This window comes from Aptenodytes forsteri, unplaced genomic scaffold, assembly GCF_000699145.1.
Source record: "Aptenodytes forsteri isolate BGI_AS27 unplaced genomic scaffold, ASM69914v1 Scaffold97, whole genome shotgun sequence".
In the NCBI taxonomy this organism is placed as follows: domain Eukaryota; kingdom Metazoa; phylum Chordata; class Aves; order Sphenisciformes; family Spheniscidae; genus Aptenodytes; species Aptenodytes forsteri.
In genome coordinates, this window is record NW_008795036.1 from 1,143,826 (window position 1) to 1,171,234 (window position 27,409).

The 27,409-nt window shown below is 38.3% G+C and overlaps 1 protein-coding gene across 1 annotated transcript in view; it reads left to right on the forward strand.

The window, feature by feature from the left end:
- The first annotated feature begins 14,181 nt into the window (after positions 1-14,181).
- Positions 14,182-27,409, forward strand: part of ERP44 (endoplasmic reticulum protein 44) — a 40,032-nt gene continuing 26,804 nt past the window's right edge. The window contains exons 1-5 of the mRNA XM_009276683.1: positions 14,182-14,380; positions 14,787-14,842; positions 20,152-20,224; positions 22,103-22,142; positions 25,341-25,456. Coding sequence (XP_009274958.1) covers positions 14,182-14,380; positions 14,787-14,842; positions 20,152-20,224; positions 22,103-22,142; positions 25,341-25,456 — 484 coding nt within the window. The remainder of the gene's footprint in view (positions 14,381-14,786; positions 14,843-20,151; positions 20,225-22,102; positions 22,143-25,340; positions 25,457-27,409) is intronic.

The following is a 27,409-nucleotide window of genomic DNA, read 5'->3' on the forward strand; positions in this document are numbered from 1 at the left end:
CTTCTCCGCGGAGAAGGCCGGCGTCGCGCCTTCCCTCTTCAGGAACCGAAGAGGGAAAGCGAGGGGAGGGAGCGGGCCCGGGAGGGCCGCGCAGCCCCTCGGGCGGTAGCGGGAGCCGCGGCTGCCGGGAGGGAACTGCCTTAACGCTGCCTCTCTGGAGTCCGCTTGTCGCCCGTGTTTCAGTGCCGCCGCCCTTAAACTGAGGGGAGCGGGTTCCCGTGCCCGAGCGAGGACGGGACTGCTTGTGCGCCCTTTCCATGAGCATGCCTGCAGCAGAGTAATCCCGTCCGAGCTCAGTGGCCGAAGCTGGGAAAAGTTCCTGAGCTGTCTTGCACAGCAGTCACGTTTATCTTTAGTTGTCAGACTACAGCATTTTTTTTTTTTTAGGCTGGCATTACATGCATGACCTAAGCCGCCTTCTGGCTTTGCACACACAGAAACTCAATCACTGATGCATGTGTTTTGTGGAGATAAGTTGTTTGTGTTATATTCTGTCTATTTTTTTTAAACAGGCTGATGTGTAGTGATTCTTACTTTTCCAGAATTGTATTGGGCCAGATTCTGGGCCTTTCATAGTGTAAATGACTTGCAGAGCTAAAGGGGACTTGTGTAAATAAGTTTAATAGGATTTGGTCTTAAGATACTAATGTTTTTAATCAATCTATTTTATACATTTGGGAGAATAAAATTGGCCAGAAAATGAAGGAATAATTGGAGGTAGATAGACCTTTGGGGATCCAAAGGGAAGTACATAACTACTAATGAATGAATTAGTCAGAAATGCGAGGACAAGTACTTGATGAACAGAACAAGTACTCTTTATCCCTTTGAAATGTGCACTTCTACCTGGATAAGCTCTGATTAAATTGTTATAAACTTGCTGTAGTTTCAGGGTTAGTAAATATACGTGATTGGTAGGGTTTGAAAAAACACATTTGAAATGTCTATATATAGGTGACTATTTATAGTGTGTTAGCTCACTATATGAGAGACTAAGATGAAGAACCTAATATTTTCCAGTCACATCTGTGCATTAAAACAATGTTGCTTATGTGCTAGGTTGGTTTTCACCATTGTTTTAAGTACAGACTCCAATGAGCAAAACCAAGGAGCATGTACTGTTTTAAAATGCCATTTAAATCGGCAAGTACAAGTTTGAAAAAGTAGACATGAGTTAATGAAAGCATTTTTCTTTCTTCATGGTACAGTTGATCAATGCAAATTTAATATGCATCAGTTAGGTCTATGTCTGCCAACTACAAAATAGGAAATGGCTAAGATCTGAAATTTCCCCATGTTTTAGTTGCTGTTTCTTTGTGTATGAGTCACTTAAACCAATTTCTGATGTGTTTAACAAGAACTATACATAAAACCTCAAGAAGAATACAGGTCAGAGTTGTTTTTTTTCTAAAAAAAGAACACTGTAATGTTATCTGTGTAATTCTTCAGCATCAGACGTGGCCCTGTGTTGTAAGGTGCCTAGTTACATACTTGGATCAAGCCAATGAATCATTGCTTTTAGTAGATTTGTTAAGAGTTTTGGAAAAGTTGTCCTCAGCAGACTGGGAGTGGGAGGGATCCTTTTTCTTTAAAATAGCTGAGAAACTCTTTTATGAAGTATGGTGTCTGTTTTCTTGTGGCATTTGGAGAAATGTGGTAGGGTGTACCAGATTGGCTTTAAAGTTCTGGTAACTTTGTTTTTCTTGTTACCGACAGCCATGAATACTTAAGACTAGCAACATAACCGTGGTCTTGGTTGGTAAGGTTTGAGAGAGCACTCTGCTCTGCATCCAAAGGATGTGCCGTGTAGCAGAGCCTCTGAGCATGGCAGTTGGCATATTTTGTGGATAAGTGAGATTATTAGTGTTACATCAGTGGTTCCTAAAACAGGATACAATGATACGTAGCTGTGAAAACAACTTACTAAGCTGGTCTTGCTTAGTAATAGCAATGAAGTTAAAAAAAATTATTTAAATTTCCAGACTTTTGGGTAAGCATATTTCTTTTCTAGATGGGGGAATTAAAATGCTGCAAAAGGAAGAACAGATACAATGTCAATATCAAAAGAAGTTCTTTTGTCTAAGAAGTTTGACAGTAGGAGATCACTAAAATTTCAGAGGGCTTTGGGTCTCACTCTAATATTCTTCTCCCTGGTCTCACTGAAGGTTGGGTTACTAGGTTGGAGATTGCAGCACAAGGTGTTGCGGGGATACTTACCAGTCACAGCACAACCCTTTTCCCTTCCAACTTTTCAACCTCATGTGCTAGCATTGTACTGGGCTGCTGGAAGACAAATAGGGGCTGGAGAGAGGATGGGGGAAGTACAGACTGGTATGACCCCTGCCTCTGCAATACTGGAGCTGAGTGGAAGGGCGAGCAGCGCACAGCACAGGCTGTAGAGGATCGTGTACAGCTGATCGCAAGACTGGAATGAGAGATGCATAGTAATGTCATGTGGCCCCTTGTGCTCATAGATTAAGATGTTTCTGCCATGCTGGTATATTGCTTAATAGTGGGTAGGAAGATCTTTAAGATGAATCCAAGACAGTGGAATAAATGCTGACGGGACCATGGCTCATCACATTCTCCTCTAAGACAAGGTGTGGTTCTTTGGCCTTGTTCTAGCCGAGCCGATCGTTCTGTATGTTTGCCTCTACTTGCAGATGTGTATACTTCACCTATAAAGAAAATTCTAGAACAAGACGCTCTGTTGCATATGCTGCTTCTGCATATGTATGAAAGACATTTGTCATATTGCTCAGTACTTCACTGGGAGGCTCATGCACAGTGTCCCTGAGGAATAGATGTGACTAGAGGAAACCACCAACCGATAGTGGTGGAATCGAAGGGGGAAGTTCTCTCTGGTTTTTGCTTCCCCTTTTTTTTTTTTCTCTCCCTCAAACAACTGTAAAAGGATTTCCCAATTCTTGCACTTTGATCTGTGGAGGTTTATTAGGTTTCAAAACACCACTACTGTACCTTTTCTTTGTAGCTTGTTTGGAACAGTGTCTTGGACAAACTGAGAACTTCTTAACATACTTGGCAACGCCTTTGGAAGAGCGTATTTGTGTGCTCGTATTCTGAGAATGCGAAATGTTGGAATGTTTCCTGAGTCTTAAAGCTTACCTAGTTTTCTAATAAGTAGTAGCTTCTCTTCACTTGGGGGGGTTATGGAAGCCTGGTTTATGTTCCATTTATGATTCAGTAGCCCCACTATGTATGCTCTACCCTGTAAGTTGATGCAGTTTATCATTGGCAGGTAATATCTAGTGTTACAGTTGGTCTTACACTATAATGTTTCATATTTTTAGTGAAGCTTTCAAAATACTACTTATATAGCAATGCAATTGCAGCTGTTAGGAGCAGTAACTTAGAAGAGGCACTAGTCAATGAACTTTTGCATTTCCTATTAAAATTTTAATTGGAAGAAATACTGTAGGGTAATATTTCTGTTATTTGATTGCCACTGCTTTTTGTGTCATGTTAATATGACACCAAGTACCCAAATAGTGAAAGTAAAATGAAATAAAATGTCTTTTAAGTTAATGTTAAATGCTGTAGTAAGTTGCCCAAAGAGAAGTGGAACTTCCTGTACATTTTTACAATGTATAGAGCATATTTCTGTGCATTTGCCTCTCTCCACGTATGTATTAACAAGCAAATTTTATAGTTGGGAATCCTGCTCAAAATGTAATATTCTGAATTTGAGCATTAGTCAAAGATTGTAGTTACAGGCAAATTTCAGAGAACAATGAAAGGGGTTCTCCCCAAGAGTAGCATGGGAGTTCTGAGTTGTCCATCAGCTGTCGTGCCCTCTAAAGAGTGAAATAGTAGTTAACTGAGGACCTTTCCCTAGGTTGGGGGTGGAGGGGGAGGAGGGGAAGCTTAAGCTCTTGCTATGAAGAAGAGTTGCATTCTTCTTGCTATGCCATGTGATGGGCAAGTTTCCTGTTCGGAGTGCTCAGGAGGGAAGAGGGGAGAAACTGAATTGATTCTTCAGACAGAAGCCTTGGACAACACTGGAAAATGTATGAATGAGTTATTGACAGTAGGATGTCAGAGATCCTGTTGCTGGCAGCTGAAGAACTCTGTGGTGGCACACTCCTTCATTTTCTTTTGATATCCTTACTGTTCTCCCATAATCTGCTTTGGGTTTTTTTTTTTTGCAGGACAGCTTTCTTAAGCAAGAGCCTCATCTTCATACTGCTTTCTTGGGAAAGCAGAATTACCACTGGTTATTCTTATACATGCGCAGCAGTTATCCCCTGTGTTTTAATCAAACCTGTTTCTTTTGAAAGACTTAAGGATTATATGCTGCTATTCAGGAGGATCAATCGTTCACCTTTCAGGCTCTTTTGTAAGCCTCGCTTATATAGTTTCCAGATACTTTGTTTGCTTGAAGGGAGGGAGGTGTCTCATGCGAAAAGCAAGTATACAAATACGCTGTAAATTTTATGCCAGAACTTCTTCAAAAGCTCTTCAAGAGAGTGTAGAGATATTTTCAAGTAATAGGTGCTTCAATAATGGAGTGGGTTTGGATGCATTAGCAATACCTTCCCCCCCAACTCTTTTCTCCCCCCGCCCTTGTTTGAAAGTGAGTTCTCAGTGATTTAGAGGAGGAACATTTGGGAGTCTAAGCAGAAGCAATATAGGGTGTTGATGTCAGAGCCTAAGCAACATTTTCTTCCAAAACTAAACTGGAGAAAGGTCCCCTGAGAAGTAGAGGAGGACAGGTGTGTTGTTGAGAATTAGGAAGGGAAGTGAGATGAGATTTTCTTCTGAGAGTTCTGCCTTTGCATTTCTTTCTTCTCTGATGTGTCTTCATTCATCAGAAGCATGCTAACCATTGGTAGAAACATAGGTAATTTTCAAAACTGTTAATGTCAACTGCTCATATAGTCTAATTTAAAAAAAAAAAGTTCATAACTGAGATTTTAGAAGTTTGATTAACTTTATTTTAATTTACTAGCTCTCAGGTATTTCATTTTATATTGTTAAGGGTTATTCTGTAAGGCTGTTGCTATACTCAACACTAACTCAGAATATTTTTTTCAGTGCCAGTTCAGGATGCTGTATTTCTCCAAACCAGCTGTAGGACCCTGTCCATATAAAATTAGGCTCTGGTGATAACAAAAGTTGCCTTACAAAAAGTGACAAGATACATTGCAAGAGAGTTCCTATTTTTTCCTTTTTTCATGTATGCTACTACTGAGAAACTGACTACCCCGGTAATATGCCCTTTACAGCTAAGAGCCATTCATGCTGTTAAAACATGTACAAAGTTCCAGTACTGTGCCCTCCAGATAAGCACTTGGTACTTGCAACCTCTTCTAGGAATGAACCAAACCTGGAAGCTCCTTCACATGCATGCACATACACCTTTTCTTTAATCTGGTAGTGATCCACAAGATCTGCTCTTTGTGTAGCTGACAGAACATAAACGTTATCTTGTTGGCTGCAGTGGCACTAAGCAAAATGCAGTGGTCTGTATCTTAAACCATATACCGACTGAACTGCTGAAAGCAGTGAGGACAGAACATCATCTAAATGCAGGTGCTCTATGCATACCTTCAGCAAATAACTGGTTCCCAAGTAATTGTATATGCAGCCCAAGGTTTCTGGTAAACACAGTAAATCTCCTGTTCGTCTGTTTTTATTGTAGTACGTCTTGGGTTTCTTCCCTCCCCTTGTTTCTTGATCTACATTAGTTTGGCTTTAGCAAGAAAGCTTTGATGAACAGGAGTATTGTGAGTCTCGCTGTATTTACCTGATAGGGTCAAGTTGTAGAGTTTTGGTTTTTGATTGCCACTGGAAGTTTGACAATTTAAATTGGAAGGGGCCTCTAAAGGTCATCTGGTCTTACTCCCTGCTCAATGCAAGACTGACTTAGATGGGGCCGCTCAGGGTTTTTCCCAGCTGAGATTTGAATACCTCCAAGGATGGAGGTTCTACAACTTCTCTGGGCACCTGTTTTGGTGTTTGATCAAAACCTTGTTGAAAGTTTTATCCGAAAAATCTATTCGGAGCTGCAGCTTGTGTCCATTGCCTCTTGCCCTGTCACTGTGCATCTTTGAGAAGGGTCTGGCTCTGCCTTCTCTATAACCTCCAACTAGGTCGTTGGTAACAGCAGTAATAGCTTCCTCTTCTTAAGGCTGAACAAACGCAGTTGTCTCAGCCTTTCCTTGTATACCCTGTTCTCCAGCCACTATTCATCTTGGTAGCCATCTGCTGGACTTCATTCCCATATGTTAATGTCTGTCTTTTACAGGCAATCACAAAGCTGGACAGAATCCTTCAGATGTGGTCCCACAAGTGCCAAATGAAAGGGAAGAATCACTTCCCTTGGTCTGCTGGCTACACTTTTGTTAATGCAGCCCAGTATGCAGTTGTCTTTGCTGCAAGGGGCGTGCTGCTGAGTCCTGTTCAACTTGTCCCCCAAGACCTTTTCTGCAAAGCTGTTTTCTATCTGGTTGGCTCCCAGCCAGCCCCAGTGAGGTTATTCCACCTGAGATGCAGGACTTTGCCTTTGTTGAACTTCATGAGGTTTCTGTCAGGCCATTTCTCCAGGTAATTGAGGTCTCTGAATAGCAGACCTCCCCTCTAGTATATAAGCCACTTCCCCCAGTTCAGTATCCTCAGGAAGTTTGCTGAGGGGGCACTCTGTTCCATCATTCCGGTCATTAGTAAAGACAAACCTTACACCCAATATTGATCTGGAGAAACTCCATTAGAGACCAGTTGGACATGGTATCTTTGGTTACAGCCCTCTGAGCCCAGCAGTCCAGCTGCTGTGTCACTCAGTTTATAGTTCACTTATTCAGTTCGTATATCACCGATTTAGGCCTAAGGATACTTTAAGACGTTGTGTTAGAAGCTTGCTAATGTCAAGGCAAACAATGTCCAGTACTCTTCCCTCATTTACAGAGCTAATCATCTCGCTACAGAAAACAGTCATATTGATTTACTTATTCTAAATCCATGCTGGATGGATGTGGCTTCTGGAAAGAAAATTTGTCTCCATAATCTTCCTGGGGACCCAGGAAAATGCATTTTGTCTGGTTCTGTGGCTCTGTGTATGTCCAACTTGCTTAAGAGCTTTCTAACTTAGTCTTCCACTCACGTGGGTAATGCTTCTCTTCCCTGGTACTCCACTACTAGGCTCAGACCTCATCAGTAGAAAATCAGACAAAGACGACGTTGAGTATCTAAGCCTTTTCCATGTCCTTTGTCACTATGTCCGCTGCTAGTTGAGCAGCAGGCCTACAATTTCCTTAGTCTTCCTTTTGTTGCCAGCATACCTGTAGAAACGTTCTGTGTTACCCTTAACATCCCTCTCTACTTTCAACTGCAGCTGAGCTTGGGCTTTTCCAACTTCACCCTGCCTGCTCAAGCAATGTTTCTGTACTCCTACCAAGTATTTCTTTTCTTACCTCTACCTTCTGTTCACTCCCTTTTTTTTTTTCTTTGAAAAAAAAAAAAAAACCTCATCCAGAAATTCTCTGTTAACACATGTAGGTCTTCTGCCATACCTGCTTCCTGCACAGTGGAGTGCACTGTTTCTGTGCTTTGGAAAGGTTGTCCTTGAAGATCAATAGGCTTTCATGGGCCCTTTTGGCTTTCAGAGCCATGTTCTATGAGTGGACTGAATTGTTATTAAGACCTGAGTGTCTTCAGTTCTTGTCACTTTTTTTTCAGGGTTCTGCACGGTACCTTTTCTATTAAAAAATAAGTATCGTAGTAGTTTATACATAGGAATTATTGTGAGACCCAGTCATTGGTGAGCTATATCTGAAAGTTTCATCAACAGTGGTGATGAAATGAAACACTGGAGATCCCAATGGCTTGTTTCCTGGAAGAAGTAGGTTACCACATTTTATGTGCTGGAGTCTCCCAGCTGCTTCACTTTGGGACCAAAATTAAGGATATGCTAACCCACAGGGAGATTTCAGCTATATGGTTTGCTGCGTTCAGTTTCAAAGGAAGATACTTCTTTATGGCATGGATTTCTTTAATCACTGAAACTTTGTATCCTAAATGGTGTTCATGAAACAGGAACCTGAGCAGAAGGTAGAGCCCTAGAAATAGAGTATAGTAAATTACCTGGTTCCTTGGCATGCTTTTTGCAGCCAGCATGCCTCCTGTCTTGCCTGGCGTCAGTGATTCTTGCCTGATTTCTGCGGGTGTCTCATTGAGGTTCATCCAAAAACAAAAATAGTCTGTAAGGATGTCAGGTTTTTTGTTTTTATTTTTACAGATTCGTGAAGAGAAGTGGGGAGAAGAAAAGCAATCTAATCTCTGTTGTAAGATAACTGGCAGTAAAGCTTACGTTTCGTCTCCAGGTAGATTCGTGTGGCAATTGAGCATAAACATGGAGAGAACTTGTTCATTAACCCTGCAAGGAAGTATTTTGAAAGGCAAGGAGTAGGTGCCTGTTTCAGTGGTCTCGAGAAAGAAAACAACAGCTGTGATAGTGTTTTGCTGTTTCCCATAGATGTTGTGATTATGAAGTGATGATATAATTAACTTTCTCAAAAGCTTCACAAAGGGAAAGCTTTTCAATGATGTAGCCACATTTGTAAGCCTAAGAAGAGCTTTTTGTTCCTTTAGTCACTGTCTACCACTTCTGTCTCTTACAGTTTATTGAAATCCCCTTTCTTAAATCTTGCTGGAAACACTTAGCCCCTAAATTCTTTGCCAGTCATAAAAATTAAGGATTTTCATAAATGTGTGTATGAAAATCCTTCCCCCCCACCCCCCGTGTTGAGTCAATTCACTTGGGATTTTGGACAGAATGACTGAAAGGCAAATTGGTTGCTTCACAAAGGTAATTAAGACAGTATGTGGTGCAGGGGGTGAACAGTTAGGGGTTCTTTCCTACTAATGATCCATTAATTAGTGAAGGGAGCTCAGCGAGTGTATGGGCCTCTCAGGAATTACCTTTGAATGACATTTAAAACTGCTTTGGTTAAGAAGGTATCGTTGCAGGGGGGAGAGGCCTTTTTCTTTTTTTTTTTTTTTAGTATTTTTTCTGTCAGCATAGGCCAGCAGAATTTGCTAAACCAGTGCAAATATGTACACATAATTAGTGTTACATAGCTATTAAACATTATTTTAAAATAAGCCAATACACAGCTGTGATACCTTGCTGAGGATTTTAGTAACAATTTTGGTTGTAGCAGTCCTCTATGTTGAGAACGGTAAGCTCGCTACATGGAGCCGGTTAACTGCAGAGCCAGCGTGCCTGATACTTGCTACCAGTTCAAGCACTGCACCATGTGAATGTGTTAATATTATTTTTAGGATCAGTCTGGAATACTTGCTTGAATATTTTTGTGGGAGTCAGCCTGAAGCTGCAGGGTTAATATTCCTTGGGGGAGGTAAACCAGCAACGGGGTATCTCTGTATCGTGTTCTTTTGTGCATTTCAAAATATGTGGCATGTGTCCTGTCCTCTGCATTATTTACTCTTCTGCTGTCCAGAGTTATCCAGGATAAATTGACTGCTTATGTGCAGGCCCTTAGCAGCTGTTTAGGGTAGAAAGAAAATAGCTCTTAGGCAGTCTGAAATTAGCCACTCATTCTTCAAGCCACATGCAGCTGTAGTCCCAAAGGTGAATTTTTCTCTGCAGATTCAGGCAGCATTGCTTTAATCAATGTTCTTCTGTAGAAGATAGCCAATGGTTTAATTGTAAAATGTACCTTTCCACCTTCCCCCCCCCCCCCCCCCCCTCTAGATTTTTCCAATGCCAAAATGTCAATTAGCTTGCAGCTGTGGAATACTATTTCTATTACTGCTTATTTGGAAAGATCTTCTCCCTTATCCTCTTATATGTCATTTTAAGGTAGCAAATAATAAATACTAACCTAAAAATTGAGGCAAAGCATTTGTTAAAGACAAGCCAATGGATTGCCAGTGAGCTTTAATATACTATGATTGGTAGTTTGCATGTGTAGAATGGACATTTGTGGAGTGTGCATCACAAATTTGCCTGGAATGAAGAAAAGAAAATAATGAAAGTAACGTAAATTTAGATTAAGTTTTAAATGGATTTGTTCTAAAGTTCAGAGTTCTGATGCTAAGGGAATGGGAAACTGAGGCAACAAAACCCCATTGTATTTTAGAAAGTTTATAATTTTGAAATTCTAAGGTGTTCTTCCTCATTTTGATCCCTCAGAAAAAGAGGGAGGAGCAGCAGCAATACAGGACTGAATCTCAAATGGTTTTAATGTATGGACAAACGCTTTGTACGCTACAGATGGCTGTGTCACAAAGTACTGTAGTTGTCTTTTGATAGTCGCACAAAACCTTAACCTCCTGCTGAAATATTAGGAGGTAATCTGAGGAAATGTAGCATCTCAATCATGCTGAAGGAAGAAAAAAAATCTGTAGCACAAGGAGGGTCTTAGTGATACTGTATTAGCAACAAGTATTGTTGCTAAAAGCTCTAGATCTGAGGTTAATAAATGGGGGTGGTTGCGTGCATATTCATGTGTGGATTAGTTCTGACTGACATTGCAGGGTGTAGCATGACCGTGTAATGCTAAAACTGGAAGAGGGTAAGACTAACTTGAACTGCTAATTTTCATCCATACGTTTGCTGCTCTGCGTTGGGAGTGTTGCTCCGTTGTTTAGTTCTAATCATCATGGCCTTCAGCATCAAATAAGGATGAGCCAAATCAAGCTGGCTGTGCTTCTATGCTTTCAAACCGATTTTGTTACTCGGAAGTACAAACAGGCAGCAGCACTAATATTGACGGTACAACTGAAACAGTGTTACCAGACACTGGTTTGTCAGGTCGTCTTCCCTTATGTTGTCTTTAGAGTGGCAGTTATACCAGTATGTTTTGCTTCTGTTTGGGTAGACTGGGTGAGGAGAATGACCCTAGCTGTATTTTTCACTTAACTATTTTGCTTGTTTAATTGTCAGTTTTACTGCTTTTTTTTAACCCAATGCCTCAGCTGCATAATTTAAAGCAGTGTGGATCCTGCACCTCTGGAGCCACAGGATTGTGGTACTTCATCTTTAACTGCTGATAAGAATATGTGAAATGCAGATTTCTCCAATGCTGCACTTTCTATTTTATCTAAATTGCTGCTTAGGTATTTCTATCATGGAGGGCTAGTTTATAAGTGTTTATGATAGCCCTTATTTTTCCATTTGAGCAGTTGGTTTCGGTAATTCATACCTACTTTTAAAACAAGTTCCAGCCTGAAAGGTAAAACTGAACAGGCTTGTCTTTGCTTAAACTTCCCACCTTCCTTGATACCGCAAAGAGATAGATAACTTGATGTTTTGGAGCAGAAGGGCGAAAAGGTATTCAGTATTGCAAATAGATGATATGGCTAATAAAAAGACAAGCAGCTAAAAGCGAGTAGGTGTTGAAATTGAGCATTTCACTTGAAATAAGGTGATTTTTGTCTTGTTAAACAATAATCTCAATATGTATTAAAATCTACCAAAATAGAAATTGTGTGTTATTTTTAAAGCAGTAGAATGTGTGTGGCAGCAAGTGTGGAAAATTCAGTTAACCACTTATACTTTAAATCCTTCGGATTATTCCAGGGTAGCAAATGTTCACGTGACGTAGGAAATGCTGTTTCTCCTGAAAACGCTGCGTCTGCTTTCAGTTTCTTCCTCCAAGATTACGCTTTAAAGGAGAGATTCTGAATTCTGTGGCCACTCCTTCCACAGAATACCATAAAAGTTTTGGTTTCATTTTATTATCAATTTTCATCGCTAGTCCAGGAATGAACAAAACATATATATATATGTTATTAAAAAAAAATAAATCTCGTGTCTCGTTCTGTAGTAGCCCTGTGTGTAAAGACTAGAATAAAGGGCACCGGAAAGACTGTAGAAGATCATAGTGAATCACAGGGTAGTATGTTGCTTTCTGTAATGATCCATGTGGCTCTCAAAACACAGTTCCTAATAAGCCTTCTATTTAGACTCGACTATTTATTTGAAATGACTCACAATTTCTTCTCTATTGCTACACATCAAAATAATTTCCAAAATATTTTAAGTGCAAAAATGGCTCTGACATCTTAAAATGCTGAGAGGAGAGTATTGAGAAATTATTTGCATTTCAAGGCTACATATGTGATCTGTGACATGAGGAATGGCGTTACGAGTACACACCCTCCAAGGTTTAAACTCTCTACGATGAACATTTTTGGTAATGGGTTTTATGTGTAATAGCAACAGCCAAAATAGAAAACATGCCTTTTTCCTTGATGTAGTGAAAAGGCGCAGCAAACTATTCTGCTCTGCTAGCCTTATCAAAGTCTTGACAAGACAAGACAAAGCAACCCTTTATTTACCATTGCTGGATCACAGCTTTAACAAGTTCAGAAACTTCAGGGTGCTGGCTTTCATATACAGCAACAGTAACAACTTGCGCTAATCATTTTGGAGACTGCATTTGTATTTTATGTGTTTTATTCCTTCTTGAAAGTGAATCCTTGTGTTGTTGCCAGATAATCAGAGCAATTGGTAGATATGTAAAAGAAAGTTATCAGAATACAAGGTTGTGGGGTTTTTTCCTAAAAAGCTGTACAAATAATTCTTTTCTTTCTAGCTTCTTCTGTAAGAGTAAGCAGCATGGTAAATAAAATATCTAAAGATTCAGAGTTTTTAGTAGTTTCCTGGGGAGCTGAATTCATGGCTTTAAAGCTGTGAAACAGTTCATATATCTGAAGATGCGAAGCACTCTAAACATTATTCATTAATAATATCGTTGTTCAGGCACCTATTTACATCTTTTGTAGGTATATGGACTGTGTTGCCTCTAAGTGGGTGTTTAAGACACGGAAACCAGTGTGTTATGGCCCTGAGTGGAGATTGTCCTTTTCTTTCCAGGCCAAGAGAAATAACTGAAAATTAGAAACAGTTCAACTGAAAATAAATTACTGGTCTTATCTCTGTGACTTTTGTTTAGACAGGCCTCATGTCATTTTTTTGAGCCCTAACTTAAATGTTTCTATAACAGATAATGATCCTTAGGTTTATGCCCAGAGACTTAAGCTTTAAAACGGTGTTTGGGTGCATGGTTCTGCTATTAACAGCTTTATGGGAAAAATGCAATGCATTGAATTGCACGTTGTAATAATGAGGCTTAATTTTCATCTCTGCAATGGACTTTTTGAATGAACGTCTTGTGTCTTCTAATAATAGCTCACAAACTGTTGAGAGGTTAACTTACCCACTTTTCTGGGGGCCTTCAGTGCTGTGGTAACAGACCACTGAGAGATATCTGTGGCTATGAATCATTCCCAGTCATACACGACAATCCTACATCTCCTTTGCTTGTGTGTTAAGTTCAGTTGTAGGAACCATTAGCTGTGAGTTTATTTCCTGATTTGGAGTGTCAAATCAATATAATTTGGAATTTCATAGATACTGTTGTGAATGGTAGGGTTTTTTTTTGTTTCCAACGTTTTCATCGGCAAAAAGTTCTTCAATATTAATAATACACGTACCTACACCAAGTATTCTTGTCAGACACTTAAAATGGGAGTAGATGACAAGATATGTGGAGGGAAAAAAAACCCCACGCTACCTCTTTTTACTATGGTGGTCTCTCTACCTAGCTCTGTGCAGTTATAGCACTGTTTGGCTAAATCATTATAAAATTGAACTGTCTATCAAGGCTAAAGAAATAAGTTTACTTTTCATATATATATATATATATATATATAAAAAATCCGGGAAGTTAGTAACTGCAATCCTTAAATCTATTTTCAGTAGCTTCCTTTGAGTGTTTTAAATTTCCCTGATTAAATTTAAATTATGGCTCTTGAGAGAAAAATAATAGGAAAAGGATTTTTTGGTACCAATTTAAAAATTGCTCTGAAAACTTAAATGTAGCTTAGAAGAGATCATTAGTTAGTGTTTTGAACTAATGCAGTTTTGTCTCATAGTCTTATAATGAAAGTAGCTGTTATTGCTAATAAAAATTGTGCTTAATCAATAGGGATGGCAGCAGTTAGTCTAAATTATGAAAATGTTCAGGCACAGTCTGGAATCAAGTGGTGACAATTAAGAGTTGAACTGCTCTTGCTGAGAGGGTGAATAATATTCTTTTTTTATTTTTCTGCACCATTCTCTATTTACTATTATCTCTCTCTGCTCTGAACTTTGTGGTTCATTATAGGGCTTCTGGGAATGCCGCCAGCAAGATGCTCCTGATTGATGGTTCTGAAGCCAAACTTCAGGAGCTCTTACAATGTCTGTCAGCTACGGCGTTGCTGTCTCCGGGGATTGCTTTCAATTTGTATCATCCTACAGCAGGCTGTAAACCTGTCTGCTTCCTGTTGTCCGGGAGTTTAATGCAGACCTCAGAGCAGCAGCAGATTAGCGGCATGCATAAAGAAAAAGGTACTCGGGGACTGAAAGTCAGCCGCAGAGTCCTGTGGGGCTAGGACTTCAGGTAGTAACTTCGACATGTCAATCTGGATTAGATGCGGGCTAGAGCTGGTTGCCAAACGTAAAATGATTTTGTGGTAGAGGAGAAAGATCGTTTAGTTGTGTGCCTTTAGGATTTCCCAGCAGGAGGAAAAGGTAAATGGAAAGTTTAGCAAGTGAAAATGAAGGTTGTTCTTGTTGACTGCCTTGCAGGTGTAGTACTAATTAGAAATCAGAATGCTCAAGAATAGATTTTCTGTATTCTTCAGATAGTTTGGTCTGGAAATGAGGACCTCTGTTTCATTATGTGAATTAAAAAATAAAGAAACGAAGAACTAAAATGCAACAGACCTGTTTTTTTTTTTCTCTTGTCTTGTAGTTTTAAGATTGTCCACAGTTAAACTGTTAAACTTCTGCAAGAAAGTGGTGAATAAAGTATGATAAACTTGGGAAAGAAATGCCACTAAACCTATAGGCCTGTTTCTTCTGTCTACTTAGCAATTAAAGAACTAACAGCACTAATTGGTAAGAGTAAAATGTTGATAAAAGGTTTACCTAAACCTCCTGAATAACTAGTGAGCTTCATTAATATGTGAAGTGGCTATTAACAGCAACACTGTCAGCAGAAGATGAGTTGAAATCGGGTGCGCTTTTATTTCTTCTTTGGAAAAGGGATATGAAGTCTGGCAGAGGTCTGCTGTTGGGGGTGAATGGAATGGGTTTTGTCCAGGCATTCTGTTTTGTGTAAGGCTGCTTGCGTAGCCTTGTGCCACGTGGCAGAGGAGGATAATGTTGTCTTTCAGGCAGTGCTTTAAGATCTTCCATTAGAAAAAATCAGAATAAACGTCAGCTAATTTGTAGTTACTCCTCAGAAGCGATTAGTACTGGTTTGTGGCAGAAGTGGCTAAGTCATTTGCTAACTTCAAGTAAGGATCAAAACTGGATACGAAATGCTAGGATTTCTGTACTAAGTAAGCTTCCCAGTAAAAACATGAGCAGTGTTGTTTTCAGAAACTTCTAGGAACCTGAGCTGATATATTCCTGCTTTATTTGACAGTGTTTCTGAGGACCAGAAGAATAAAAATACATGTGCCATCTCCTCCTCTTCCCTCCCATATGAGCTAAATTTTACCTTTGTGAATGCATTGTTCAATTCCTGACTCTTTTCCCCTCAGCAATGTATTCTGTAAGTGTATATAAGCTTTCTGCATTCACTTGTTTTAGTCTATAGTTTGTTCTGTCATTTTTCTATAGTGTTAAACAATTGTGAGTAGATAATAAACATGCTTATCTAACTTGTACAGTTTCACACTCAAGTATTTAGGATTTTAATATTCTACTATATTTTTTTTTTGAAATCTTTTTCTTTCGTAAGTACTTAGTTTTACCTTCAGATTTTAGTAGTTTAAGCATTTAAAAAAATACAAATATAAAAATATAGCTAATTTATCCAATATAAAGGCAATGACCTGATTTGTTTTCAGGTGTACTTACATAGCCAATTTTGTAGCTGTCTTATGAGGTCAGTTGGAAATTTTTTTTTTTTTTTTTACCCAGATACAAATATGAACAGTCATTCATTTGTCCTTATGATGTAGGCCAGTGGAATGCAACGTCTGCATTTAAAAGTAAAAACTTCTGAAGACTTTTCTTATTTTTAGCCAGTATGTTTTTTCAGAACATACGTTCAATACCTGTTTTATAAAGTGTGCAGCTGACATTCAAAAATGATTTCCTCAAAAATGTCTTGTTTTCCCGCCCGTGGGCATCAAGCACAGGCCTCATCAAAGGTCAGAAAATATTCTCAAAACAGTGTAGGTTCTTAGCAATTTAAATAAGACTTTGTATTCCTTCATGTTAAATATTAATACTAGTAATACCATAAACCCTCTTGCATCTCATGGAACAGCAAGATTACTGGGTCAAAAGGATGTGTTTTCTTCCTTATGGGCATTATACCTTTATGAAAGCTTCAGCTGAAGTAAGTCTTGCATATTTATTGACATTTCTTAGAGGAATGCTTTTTTTCTGCTGAGTCTATCTACTTACTATGAAGGTTTTGGCACCCACAATTATTTAGTTGGTATAAAATGTTTAAGAACGTGTTTGTGATATATTTTGACAGAATAGCGTTTTTCATACTTCTCGTGGAAAAAGTATTTCGATTATCTCAGGTTTTATGCAACTTTTGGGAAAGACTTTCTTAGTCTCAGTTGTTTTCCACTAGTGTTTAATATAAAGGGGCAATAGGATACACAGCTTAACTTCATTTTCACCTTCAATATATGAAAAAGTTTGGGGTCTTTTGTTTCAGTACATGCAGCTTGGACCACATTTTTCCACAAAAAAAATTAAGAAAGCAATCAAAAATTTTATTCATGCTGTAAAGAAGTATTAGTTTTAATTTACTTTTTCTGCACATAGCACAGTCTAGTAGAGGATTTTACTGGTTAGTAAGCCCTGTGCTTTGATTTTGCAGTTAAATATTTGCATTACAAGTTAAGGTGTATTGTAGCAATATACAAATGCAACTACAGTTCCTGATCTATTTAAGTATATCTGCTGAATACATAGCCTATTTCCTGATTGCAAATAACATGCTTATCTATGTTATGTTTAATTTATGTGTAATTTATTCTATTAGATAAGATTTGTGTTGCTGCTGTAAAATTGTATTAGAAAAAGCCATGTGGGTTTAAGAAATTGATATCTTACCTGTTTGGTATGTTGAGACAACACGAACAGCTGAGCTCCTGTGAAGATAGTTTCACCAAGATCTATTGTGGAAATTCTTTCCGAGTATGAATGCTGATGCAGAGCTGTGTGCAGCAGCTAAAAAGTTCCTGCTTTCTAGAGGCTTGTGTGGATTTTCTGTGTAAACAAGCATTGTCCAAGATTATAAGCAGGATTAGTAACTTGTGGTCTTCAAGGGTACGATCAGAGGTTCTTGAGACCTTGCAAGGCAGCTGAAGCCTTGGAACTTAGATGAGTTTGCAGAGTCACCTGTGGTAGGATCAGATGACAGCCAACGAAATGAATGTTGAGTTACACTGTCCTTTATGGCCTAGAGCAATATTCCAACTGTTATTGTTAATCATAGCTACTGCTTCAATTGTACACAAGTTATGTCTAACCTAACACTTGCAACAAAACAGCATGTGCGTAGGAACAAAAACCATGCCAGCTCGTTCACACGCTTAACTGACCCATTACTACAAATGTACCAGCACCTCCCCATAGCAACACCATCTGGAAGTTGTCATCCCATGCACCACCCAGGGGGTGATAGGGAGGTATCTGCACTGATGATTGCTGTCAGCTGTCACTCACATCTGGGGATAATCTGACCGATGTGGACCAGGGTCTATATATGTAGCATCTCTCTGCAGAGACTGAAGGCAGGGTCATCCCTTCTTGCTGCTCAGCAGTCAGCAACACTGGCATCTTCAAAGGAACTTCCCCAATACTGGCCTGCCACAACTTGTGCATTGCATAGCTTGCTTAATCAGATATTTTTTGGCAGACCATGTCTTAATGCTGTTAGTCTCGGCTATGGACCTTACAGCTCAACTGTTAGTTTTGTTTCTATACAGTCATCTTAAAGCCACAGTTCAGACATTTGTGTCATGCAGTTTAAGGGCCACAGGAAGGCTGTGCAAACTCCACCACAGGTCTTAGACTTGCATATAGGATAAGTATCTTGTCCAATTGCCAAGTGAGAAGCACTGGTACATATTTTGTATTACAACAGCTGGTGTGTTTTCAGCCTGTAGTGTAAGATGGAGTGTATATGCTACCCAGTGGCCTCTATATGGGAAATATGAAAGGATCAGTATTTTCACTGAAAAGTGTTTAGTGATCCATAAATCAGAAGCAATTGAAAATGATTGCTGCAAATCTCACCTATGTGCCATTTACAGTGACAGTTTCCGAGCTATGACAATGTCTTGCTGCAGAATTCTCCCACAATTTTTGAAGCTAATCTTAATGAAAGCAGGCATCCAGTATGGCTAATGTTTCTGAGAGGCCAATATTTGATATACACTTGCAACAAATGTTAGAAAACTTTGATGCTGGTTACAATTTATCAAAAGACTAATTCAATGTCGAAGACGAGTGTGCCCTAGGGGCTTGCTGCTTGTAGTCACGGTTCTAGTATAGGTCCGGGATAGGTCTCAGGCTCTTCCATAGATACTGAGATCCTTGTATCTCGCTGCTCTGTGTGGCATTATTTGGATGCTCTTTATGCTTCCAGCTAAATTTTTCCTTGGTGTCTTTGGTAAAAGCAGCCGTCAGCTCTGCCTCTCTAGCCATAGGCAGATTTTCTTTGCAGCTGCACGGGGTAAACTAGGGCTCCAGGAATGTCAATAGTGTGTATGTCATGTGCCACCACATCTGAATGCAAGGACTAATTCTTCAGGTGTCATTGGGAATCTCTGGTCTCTACCTGGCTCCTTGACCTGTGCGTTCCTGTCAGTTCTCTACCAAAAACCTTCCTTTTCCTTTCCTGCCATCTCTGTCAGCTGAATCACGGAAACCATGAATGGAACCATAGAATCACGGAAAATGAGGCTGGAAGGCATCTCATCCAAGCCCTGGCCCTGCTTAGAGAAGTGCTGACTTTCTGACCAGGTTGCTCAGGATGGAAACATTCACGTCCCAGACCAGAATCTGTATTGTCCTGCTCAAAAACTTGCATGCTTGTCTCAAAGCAAAAATAAGTTGTAACTCACTGATATCTCTCTCACCTGGGATAGATGGAACCATAGAATCATGGAAAATGAGGCTGGAAGGCATCTCATCCAAGCCCTGGCCCTGCTTAGAGAAGTGCTGACTTTCTGACCAGGTTGCTCAGGATGGAAACATTCACGTCCCAGACCAGAATCTGTATTGTCCTGCTCAAAAACTTGCATGCTTGTCTCAAAGCAAAAATAAGTTGTAACTCACTGATATCTCTCTCACCTGGGATAGACTAGCAACTCTACCCCCTTTTTCCCCCGCCACATTTTGAGATAAGAGAACTGGGCCTGTTGCAGTGAATATGAGTGGTCTTCCATAAAACTGCATATTGCTGTGATAGTTGCATTAAGAGTAATACATGTGTTGCTTTGTAATTAAAAGATCTGGCTGACATGGTGTCTCAGTTTTTATAGTCCGATAAGCCAATTGCGTGCTGGGACTGAAGCAGTGTCAAGAAAAAATACAGAAAGAGATAAAAGACTAGTTAGTTGAGTTAGATATATTGAAACTGTTTTCTAAAACAGCAATAAAAATGGAGGCAATTGCAAGCTTTACCTAATGAGAAGCTTTTTAGCCAGACAAGCCCTGTAAGTGACAGAAGGAATTACTTGTCTCTGGGTGAAACCGCTGTGCCTACACGCTTCTGGGCTGTGTGAGATTGTTAGGTGGCAAAAATGGGGGTTTCATTTCTTTCTTCAGAGTGAATTTATGAATAGAAGTTATTCTTAAAGGTACAAAATTTACCTGTAACATTTATGCCAACATAATAGAGAATCGTATGAAGAGATAGCCAATTTTGCTTTAACTGTGAAAGTATGTTATATCTGTAAATAGTGTTTATTTGTATATTTGTAGTACTGCTGTCACCTGAAATGTGTTGACTGAATTACAGTTATTTTACTGTTCTTCTCCAGCTTTTGATCTGCAACATTTAAAATCATAGATATATTACTACTTTATTGCTGAAACTTTACATACATGACTGGTTTGCTTTCTCTTTTTAGGTGTCTTGGCTTTTTAATCCAACAAGAAGTGAAATAACAAGACTAGATAGTGGAAATATAGATGACATTTTAAGTGAGTACTTTGAATTTTTTTTTTTCTTTATGTCTACAGTCACGTATCTGTGTGAATCTTGCAATGTTATTAAATGAATATGCATACCTTAGCATTGAGAATATGAATTGCAATCGGCATAGAAGTATTAAATGCCCATGATCAAAATTAGCTGTGTGAACTACTGTATCGCCTAACAAATTACTTCATTGTAATCTCAATGAGGGTTTGAAGTGTCTAAGAAAAATACTTGGTATCTTGTTTGCAGATGGGAATGCTTGATTATATAACCAAAACCTGTCAAGAGAGTATTTTAAAAGTTCCCCAAAAAATAGCAGCAACTGAAACCCATGGTGATGGGCCTTAAGTATCTTGCTTGTTCAGCTATGTTTTTCCTCAGGTTAAGCATTGTCCTGATTCTGGTGGCTCATAGAAAGGAGACTCATAAGTGAAACAGATGTGTAATTCCTTGTCTGAAAGCTTTTCGTCTGAAAAGTATGCAATTTGCCTGTATCTGGTTGTCTTCACAGGAAAAAAGCTATTACATTGTTTCAAATATATTCAGAAAAAAATCTTTATATTCTTTTATTTAGGTCTGCACTAGAATCTGCCTACTATTGCAGGATTGCTTTATGTAGTAAATGTATGATTAGGTGATGTAAGATCTGTTTGCAAATACCTTTTATCCAGTGGAAAATATAGAATCCTTTTGTAAAATGTTATTCATAAAAAGGAATATATGCCAAGTGTAAGTACTTTTAAAATTTATCCTATTACTTTTAATAAATACTTCGTGCCTTGGAGGTAACACTGAATTTCTCTGTGCTTGTTAATTTCCTGTTCACCACTTGCATTCCTTGCTGACAGTGAAAATCTTAACACCATAATTTTCATCAAACCGTAGTTTTTCACAGCCTTCTCAAGAGTTGTCTCTTCCAGCATGTTGTCTTTCCCAGGCTTCCAACATCTTAATCTTCACTCATAACTGCTTTGTAACTTTGTCAATAGTGCAAATTCATCTAGCAACATTTCTGCTTTATAAAGCTGTGGCTGATATTCTATAGTTCCAGTATTTATTTCAAGGTTTTTTTTCAATGTCTATGCCACTACTACTAATAAAAATCAATTTACAGCATGGTTGTTATACTGTGTAAAGATCACAATTTATTTTTCAGCAGGGGATTTGTCCTTCTAGTTCTGATACATTTTTTCCTTTTTTTTTTTTTGGTATGTGAAAAATAACACATAGGAGCATTATTTTACTACCTCATCATATATATCCCTATAGTATTGCATTTTTTTGAGTGTCCCTTAGCGTTTTTCTTTTTGGGGGGACCGAAGATTTCTCTGCTATCTTTTGCCTTAGTATCCAGCTTCCTAGCAACTAAGGCAGGTAAGGACTGGCCAGAGCAAGTTGCACAGACAGGCTGCATGTTGATCACTTTTCTAACCCAAATAGTTGACATTTCAGCTTTTAACTGTTTTTTAACACTTAGGAATAATCTAGATAATGCTTAAAAGATATACTAGAGTACACCTTCTGCCTTTGAATGCCTTAATTTTAAATCCAGAATTACTTTTTGTCTCATGTGTCACTTATTTACTTCTTTTGTGTCTTAATACCTTAAGTATTGACGTTTTTAATGTCTAATATATCAATAAAGTCAATAAAATACTTGACTGAAGGCCTCTTTCATCACTTTCCCATTTGATATAGATTATATTTCAGATAAGATTTATCCTAGCAGTTTTCTAGCAATCAGACTAAGCTGTATGCTGTATAATCTTGAAATACTTGCTTTTATACTTTTTGTGCGTATTTTTATAATCTCAGATAAAAGCACAAAGAAGTTTGGTTCACAATGTGACATTGGGTTTTTTCTTCTTCTTTCCTCTCAGACAACGCAGATGTTGCTTTAGTTTATTTTTATGCTGATTGGTAAGCTGATTGGTAAGTTTTATACAAGTTTTTTCTATGTTTAAACTTCTGTCTTCGGAAAACTGTCATGTTTGGCTATAGTTTTCTAAAAGAGAATACAGTGGTGTGTTGCTTTCAAACTAGTTCTTTCCTTGTTTTTTCATGTCCTGATTACTTCCCCTTCTGCTGTTCTGCCATCTTTTGTTTCATTCAGGGCTCCTATCAGAGGAAAAAGGCTTCTATAGTAGTATGGAATAACATGCTATGTAATCAGGGGTTTGTGTTTGTTTGTTTGGTGTCGTGTTGTCGTCCCCCGTCGTCCCCCGTCGTCCCCCGTCCCCCCCCGCCTTAGCAAGACAGATTTCTTTAACCTTTTGCTCTTTAACATAGGATAGTCCAAAATATTCCATTTTTCCATTTTCTTCTGTGTTGGTCCCATGCATGTGTGCTAGAAAAAAAAAGCCTTGACTTGAAATTAAAAATAAATCCTTCTCTAATCTGGAAGACCTTCCAATGGAGAACTAGAGAAATTATGGTTGAGGGATGAAATCTGAGCAACTGGAAAAGGAAAGAATTTGGGGCCAGACCGGTTAGACATTGTGAAAGACATACTTAGAGGGAACTGTTTACTTGAATTTTTTTTTTTTTTTTTAAAACGGGCAAAAAAAATTGTTGTTAGAATTAATTTAAACACCATACCCCTTTTTTTTATTGTGTAAGAAGTAATTTTAAACTTTCTGTTCTGCTCCATCATTAATATTTTTAGAAGACTCTTTAGCAAGGAAGAAACCAGAAAAGTATTCAGAGAAAATAAAATTTAACATGCAAATTAATATAGAAAATTAAGTTAGAAAAATAATTAATTTTTTGTCTTCCTTGATTAAAGCAATCTTGGATATAAATAGCTTTATAGTGTAAAGCAATATATAAGCCAAATAACTACGCTTTAAATATTCCTCTCCCTGCTGTTTTGCTTTGTGAGCATAAAAAGCTGGCCTTCAGAATCAAAGGTCGTGTAGGTGATTAGACTTCTGATTCCTTTCACCTCTTTCACATCCCACTATATGTCTAAGTCTGTAGGTCTGTATGGCCTAGAAATAGCAAGCGCACAGAGCTTTACATGAAAAATTTACACTTTGCCTTTACTGATAATTCATTCAACTAGTAGCAGGCTAATTTTAATTGTTTTTTAAAAGTGATTTTGAAAAATTCATACCCAGTCTTTTCATATAGAATGAAGTTCTCAATAAAGATGTTTTTAATGCCTTCATTTAAACTTTGCATAGATAGACATACCAATCTAAATCAGTTTAATAACCTTTGTATATACCTCTGTCATTTTATAGACAATTTTTACGTTCAATTAGTTTGCATCTGTTCATTTGCTACCACAGACTAAATTGATACTAGGCACATTTAAACCAATAGAATTTTTCTTTAGAGAGATTACATTTGTTTACCAAGTAAGCTATTTGTTTGAAATGTCTTTCTTTATGATGATAGTACAACTAAGTAACTAGTTAAGTAAGAAACTAGGTCTAATCTCTTACCTGTTCTGTATAGAATTATGCTATCAAGGATGCCTTTTAAAATAAGTAAATAAATTAAACTTTTAAGATGGTTATTTTCAGTTTGTGATCTGCAGATACCTGGTGGATCATGGACTACTTCAAAAGGTTTTATTAAAGATAACCGAGGAAAGCAAACCTATGGAGAGTAAATTTAATACACTGAAATTTGGGGTCTGTGTTGCCATGGAAAAATCATTTTTTGATTTTGCAAAAGACAAACTGCAGGACGCTAAAAATCCATGTTCTGATACTTCTGTGACAAAGGGAAGATACCAGTATTTTAAAACTTGACATAACAAGGTAATAAGCATCCTGTTTTAGGGACCCTATTAGCACAGCTCTTTCTGCAATCCCCACTGTTACCAAATCCTCTCTAGAGTAGGTTTGCTTTGAATTTAAAGATTTGCGTATGCTTGCAAGTTGATTCACATTATAGTAGGCCGTAACTTTAAAACATTACAGCCTTAATTATGATCGTTACATGTAGGCATTCAGTAGTAACCCCTCAACATAGCGTACTGCCAGCCTATGATGTAACGTGACCTTTGAATGAGAAAATATCAGTTTCGTTGATGTAGATACTCTGCTGTAAGGGTGGAGAAGAATGAGGGACAAGGAAGCCATAGGTAACACATACTTGCTACATAGATGCGTACCATACAATTGTGCTGCCCAGAGTCAGGTTTCTTTCAGAAAATGGCCTTAAGCCCTGTTTGTATTTTGAGAGCAAAACCTGTCTCTTCACTTGAATGTTTGCTGGTGTAAGTCATAACAGCATCCCCAGGCTATCACTGTTAAGTTTAAGCGCGGCTTCAGTGCAGGCAGTTTTATTGCAAGTCTGTTCCATGAGGTCTCATTCTGACAACTTCTACAATGCCGTTATACATCTTCAATTTAAAATTCTGCCATGTTTTTAGAGGAACAGAATATAAAATAATTTTATTGACATATTAATAATGGGTTTGTGCACTAATGTTACCCTAAACTCCCCAAAGCCACCAAAGCATCTTTACAATCCTACAGCCTTTTCCGTGGGCAGAAAGAGAGGATTTGCTTCAAAATCTGACATGACTGGAAGAAGGGACCCATGGGATTCTCTTTGTTCGTAGTGCTGTAATAGCAGTCTTCAAATTCTACCAAACTTGAGCAATAATATAATAAGCAATACTTACAACTTCTATTGTTGACCCTTACAAAGTTATCTCTGTGATATTTCTTGAAAGTGATTGTTGGTGAATATTTGAATCTCAACAATCCACGTCACTTCTTTTACTATATTTTTAAAATTACTTTCCCAGGGATAATTCAGGTAGAAAAAATGAAGAACAGACTTTCTTAATAGAATATATTTCCTAAAGGCTTATAATTGACTAAAATGGTTTCTTAAGCAGATAAAGCAGGGGGGCACATCTTGAACTGTATATTCCTTTAGCATTATTTTTTTTTCCACCTGAATCATTCAAGTTACTTTTGAACCTATTTTAATCCAGTCATTTACTGGGATGATTACAAGTAGATGTTCTTTTCCAATAGCTTTTCTTTCTTTTTTTTTTTCTTTTTCCTTCAAAGATTGAAATATTCCCTGAGTCATCAATTAAAATATTTCAAATTAATATTTTGAAGTTACGATTTTGCATTCTATCCACAGGTGCCGCTTCAGCCAAATGCTGCATCCTATTTTTGAGGAAGCTTCTAACGTAATTAAGGAAGAGTATCCAGATAAGAATCAAGTGGTGTTTGCTAGAGTAGACTGTGATCAGCATTGTAAGTAAATCCCAATTTAGGTTTTTTCTGTGCTATCCTGCCAGTAAGTTACTCATTGTATTGAAGAATATACTAGACAGCAATCTAAAGTGTAGTTGGACCTGCCCAATCATTTAGCGCAGAGTTGTTTGTATACATCAGTGAACCTGTTCTTCCAAATTTGTCAGGGCAATCTACAGTGTTGCTTTATCATTGCATCCATAAACATGCATTTATAGCCATTCAGCCTGTCTCATTTAATGGTGGGGGGTGGAAAGAGCTGGGATTATAAATTGAATTGGCTCATTGAGGGGTCAGAGAAGCACTAGTGCTACAAATGGTGCAGGTCTTCACAGCCAAAAAAAAAGGAAGGGGTGACCCTCCATTGTCAGCATCAAGATGATGTTCTGCTCAGGTCTTCCCTACAGCTAGGAGTCATGGTGGACTGTAAGTTGACTTTTGCACAGCCAGGAGGAGATCAGAGATTTTCTGCTTTGCTGTTTGTACACATGCCAACAAATCGTTGCCTATTTGGGTTCTCCCCCACCCAGAAATACATGAAAATGATATGCCAAAACTTACTCATTTTATGCTGGTATTAATCCCAAAAGTTGCCTTTTAATCCCATAATAAGTAAAATGTGAGGAACATCTGCTACACATTGAAAGACAAATGGATAGTACTGAGATTTTTATTATGGTGCTTTTTGTAGCATAAGATCAGCTTTTCTGTTTTATGCTTCTGGAAGAATAGCACTTGCAGACATCGTTTCTTTACAGTGGCTTCTGATTCCCAAAGAGTAGTACCAGTTGCAAGTGGCTTCAAATCCCAGCAGAAATTCAGTTCTAACCAATACTGATTATAATATTCAGGCTTTACAAAACTGTTAATTTGTAAGAAGAATCACAGTTGGAAATTTGAGGAATCACTGTACAGTTATTTGTTTGTATTTGTAGCATATCCCTGGGACTTACCATTGACCTAATAGTTTTTAGTGCTCTGTTAAAAAAACCTAAAGAGCGAACCTTATAGGACAGAAAAAAAGTCAACTGCATATCTGTGAAAAGTAACTGATTTCACTTAATTTTTTTTCCCCCATTTTGACAATCTAACTTCTTTGGTGTTGGAGAGGATTTTTCCCTATAATGAGAATTCTTGAAATGTCTTGGTTCTTACTTGCACATTTAAAAGTCAGTAAGTCCACTTGAGCATCTTCCACTGGCATCATTTTGTGTTCTCTTTGTACGCATGCAAGTAGTCGCCCAACAGTAAGAGCACCTGTCTTGCCATCTTGAAAGAGATCTCAAGCATTTAAAAAAAAAAAAAAAAAAAGAAAAAAATTTAGTGGAGCACATAGTATCAACTCAGTTTCTGAAATGTAAGATAAGCTGATTCTTCAAACTGTCAGGAGTGGCCAAGGAGATTTTGTTTTGTTCCTTCCCAAAGACCAGTAAGACCAATTCATGACCACAGGAAACTTAAATGCCTCTGGGATTAAATCTTTGAATCGGTGGGATATCGGACCCCCTTTATAGCCTCAGCTGGAAAAGAGGCACGACAGTATTCACCTAGGGTATGTGAGCAGCTTTGAAGCATTCAGCTGCCTTCCTACGTTGGAGTGGTAGGGATGTGTTGGGGAACTGATCCAGAAGTTTGAGTGTATGTGTTCCTGAAGAGCGGTTACATTAAACATACGATTGTAGAATCTCCTCCTCTGAGCAGATCTCTTCTAGTGCCTTGAATACAGTGTAGAACAGTGCACTTGTGTAACTGCCTGTAGCATTTCCAGAGCAGCAGCAGCAGAATGGACGGGAGTGTCTGTACTTAATGTGCTTCACAAGATATGCTTTAGTCGCCTTGATTTATTAAGTCCAATAGTATTTTTTCTTTCTCATTATGATGTTGTCTCTGTTAAGTGAATGTTTTCCTACCTCCTTCCTGAGCAGCCTTTTTTTTTTTTTTTTTTTTTTTTTT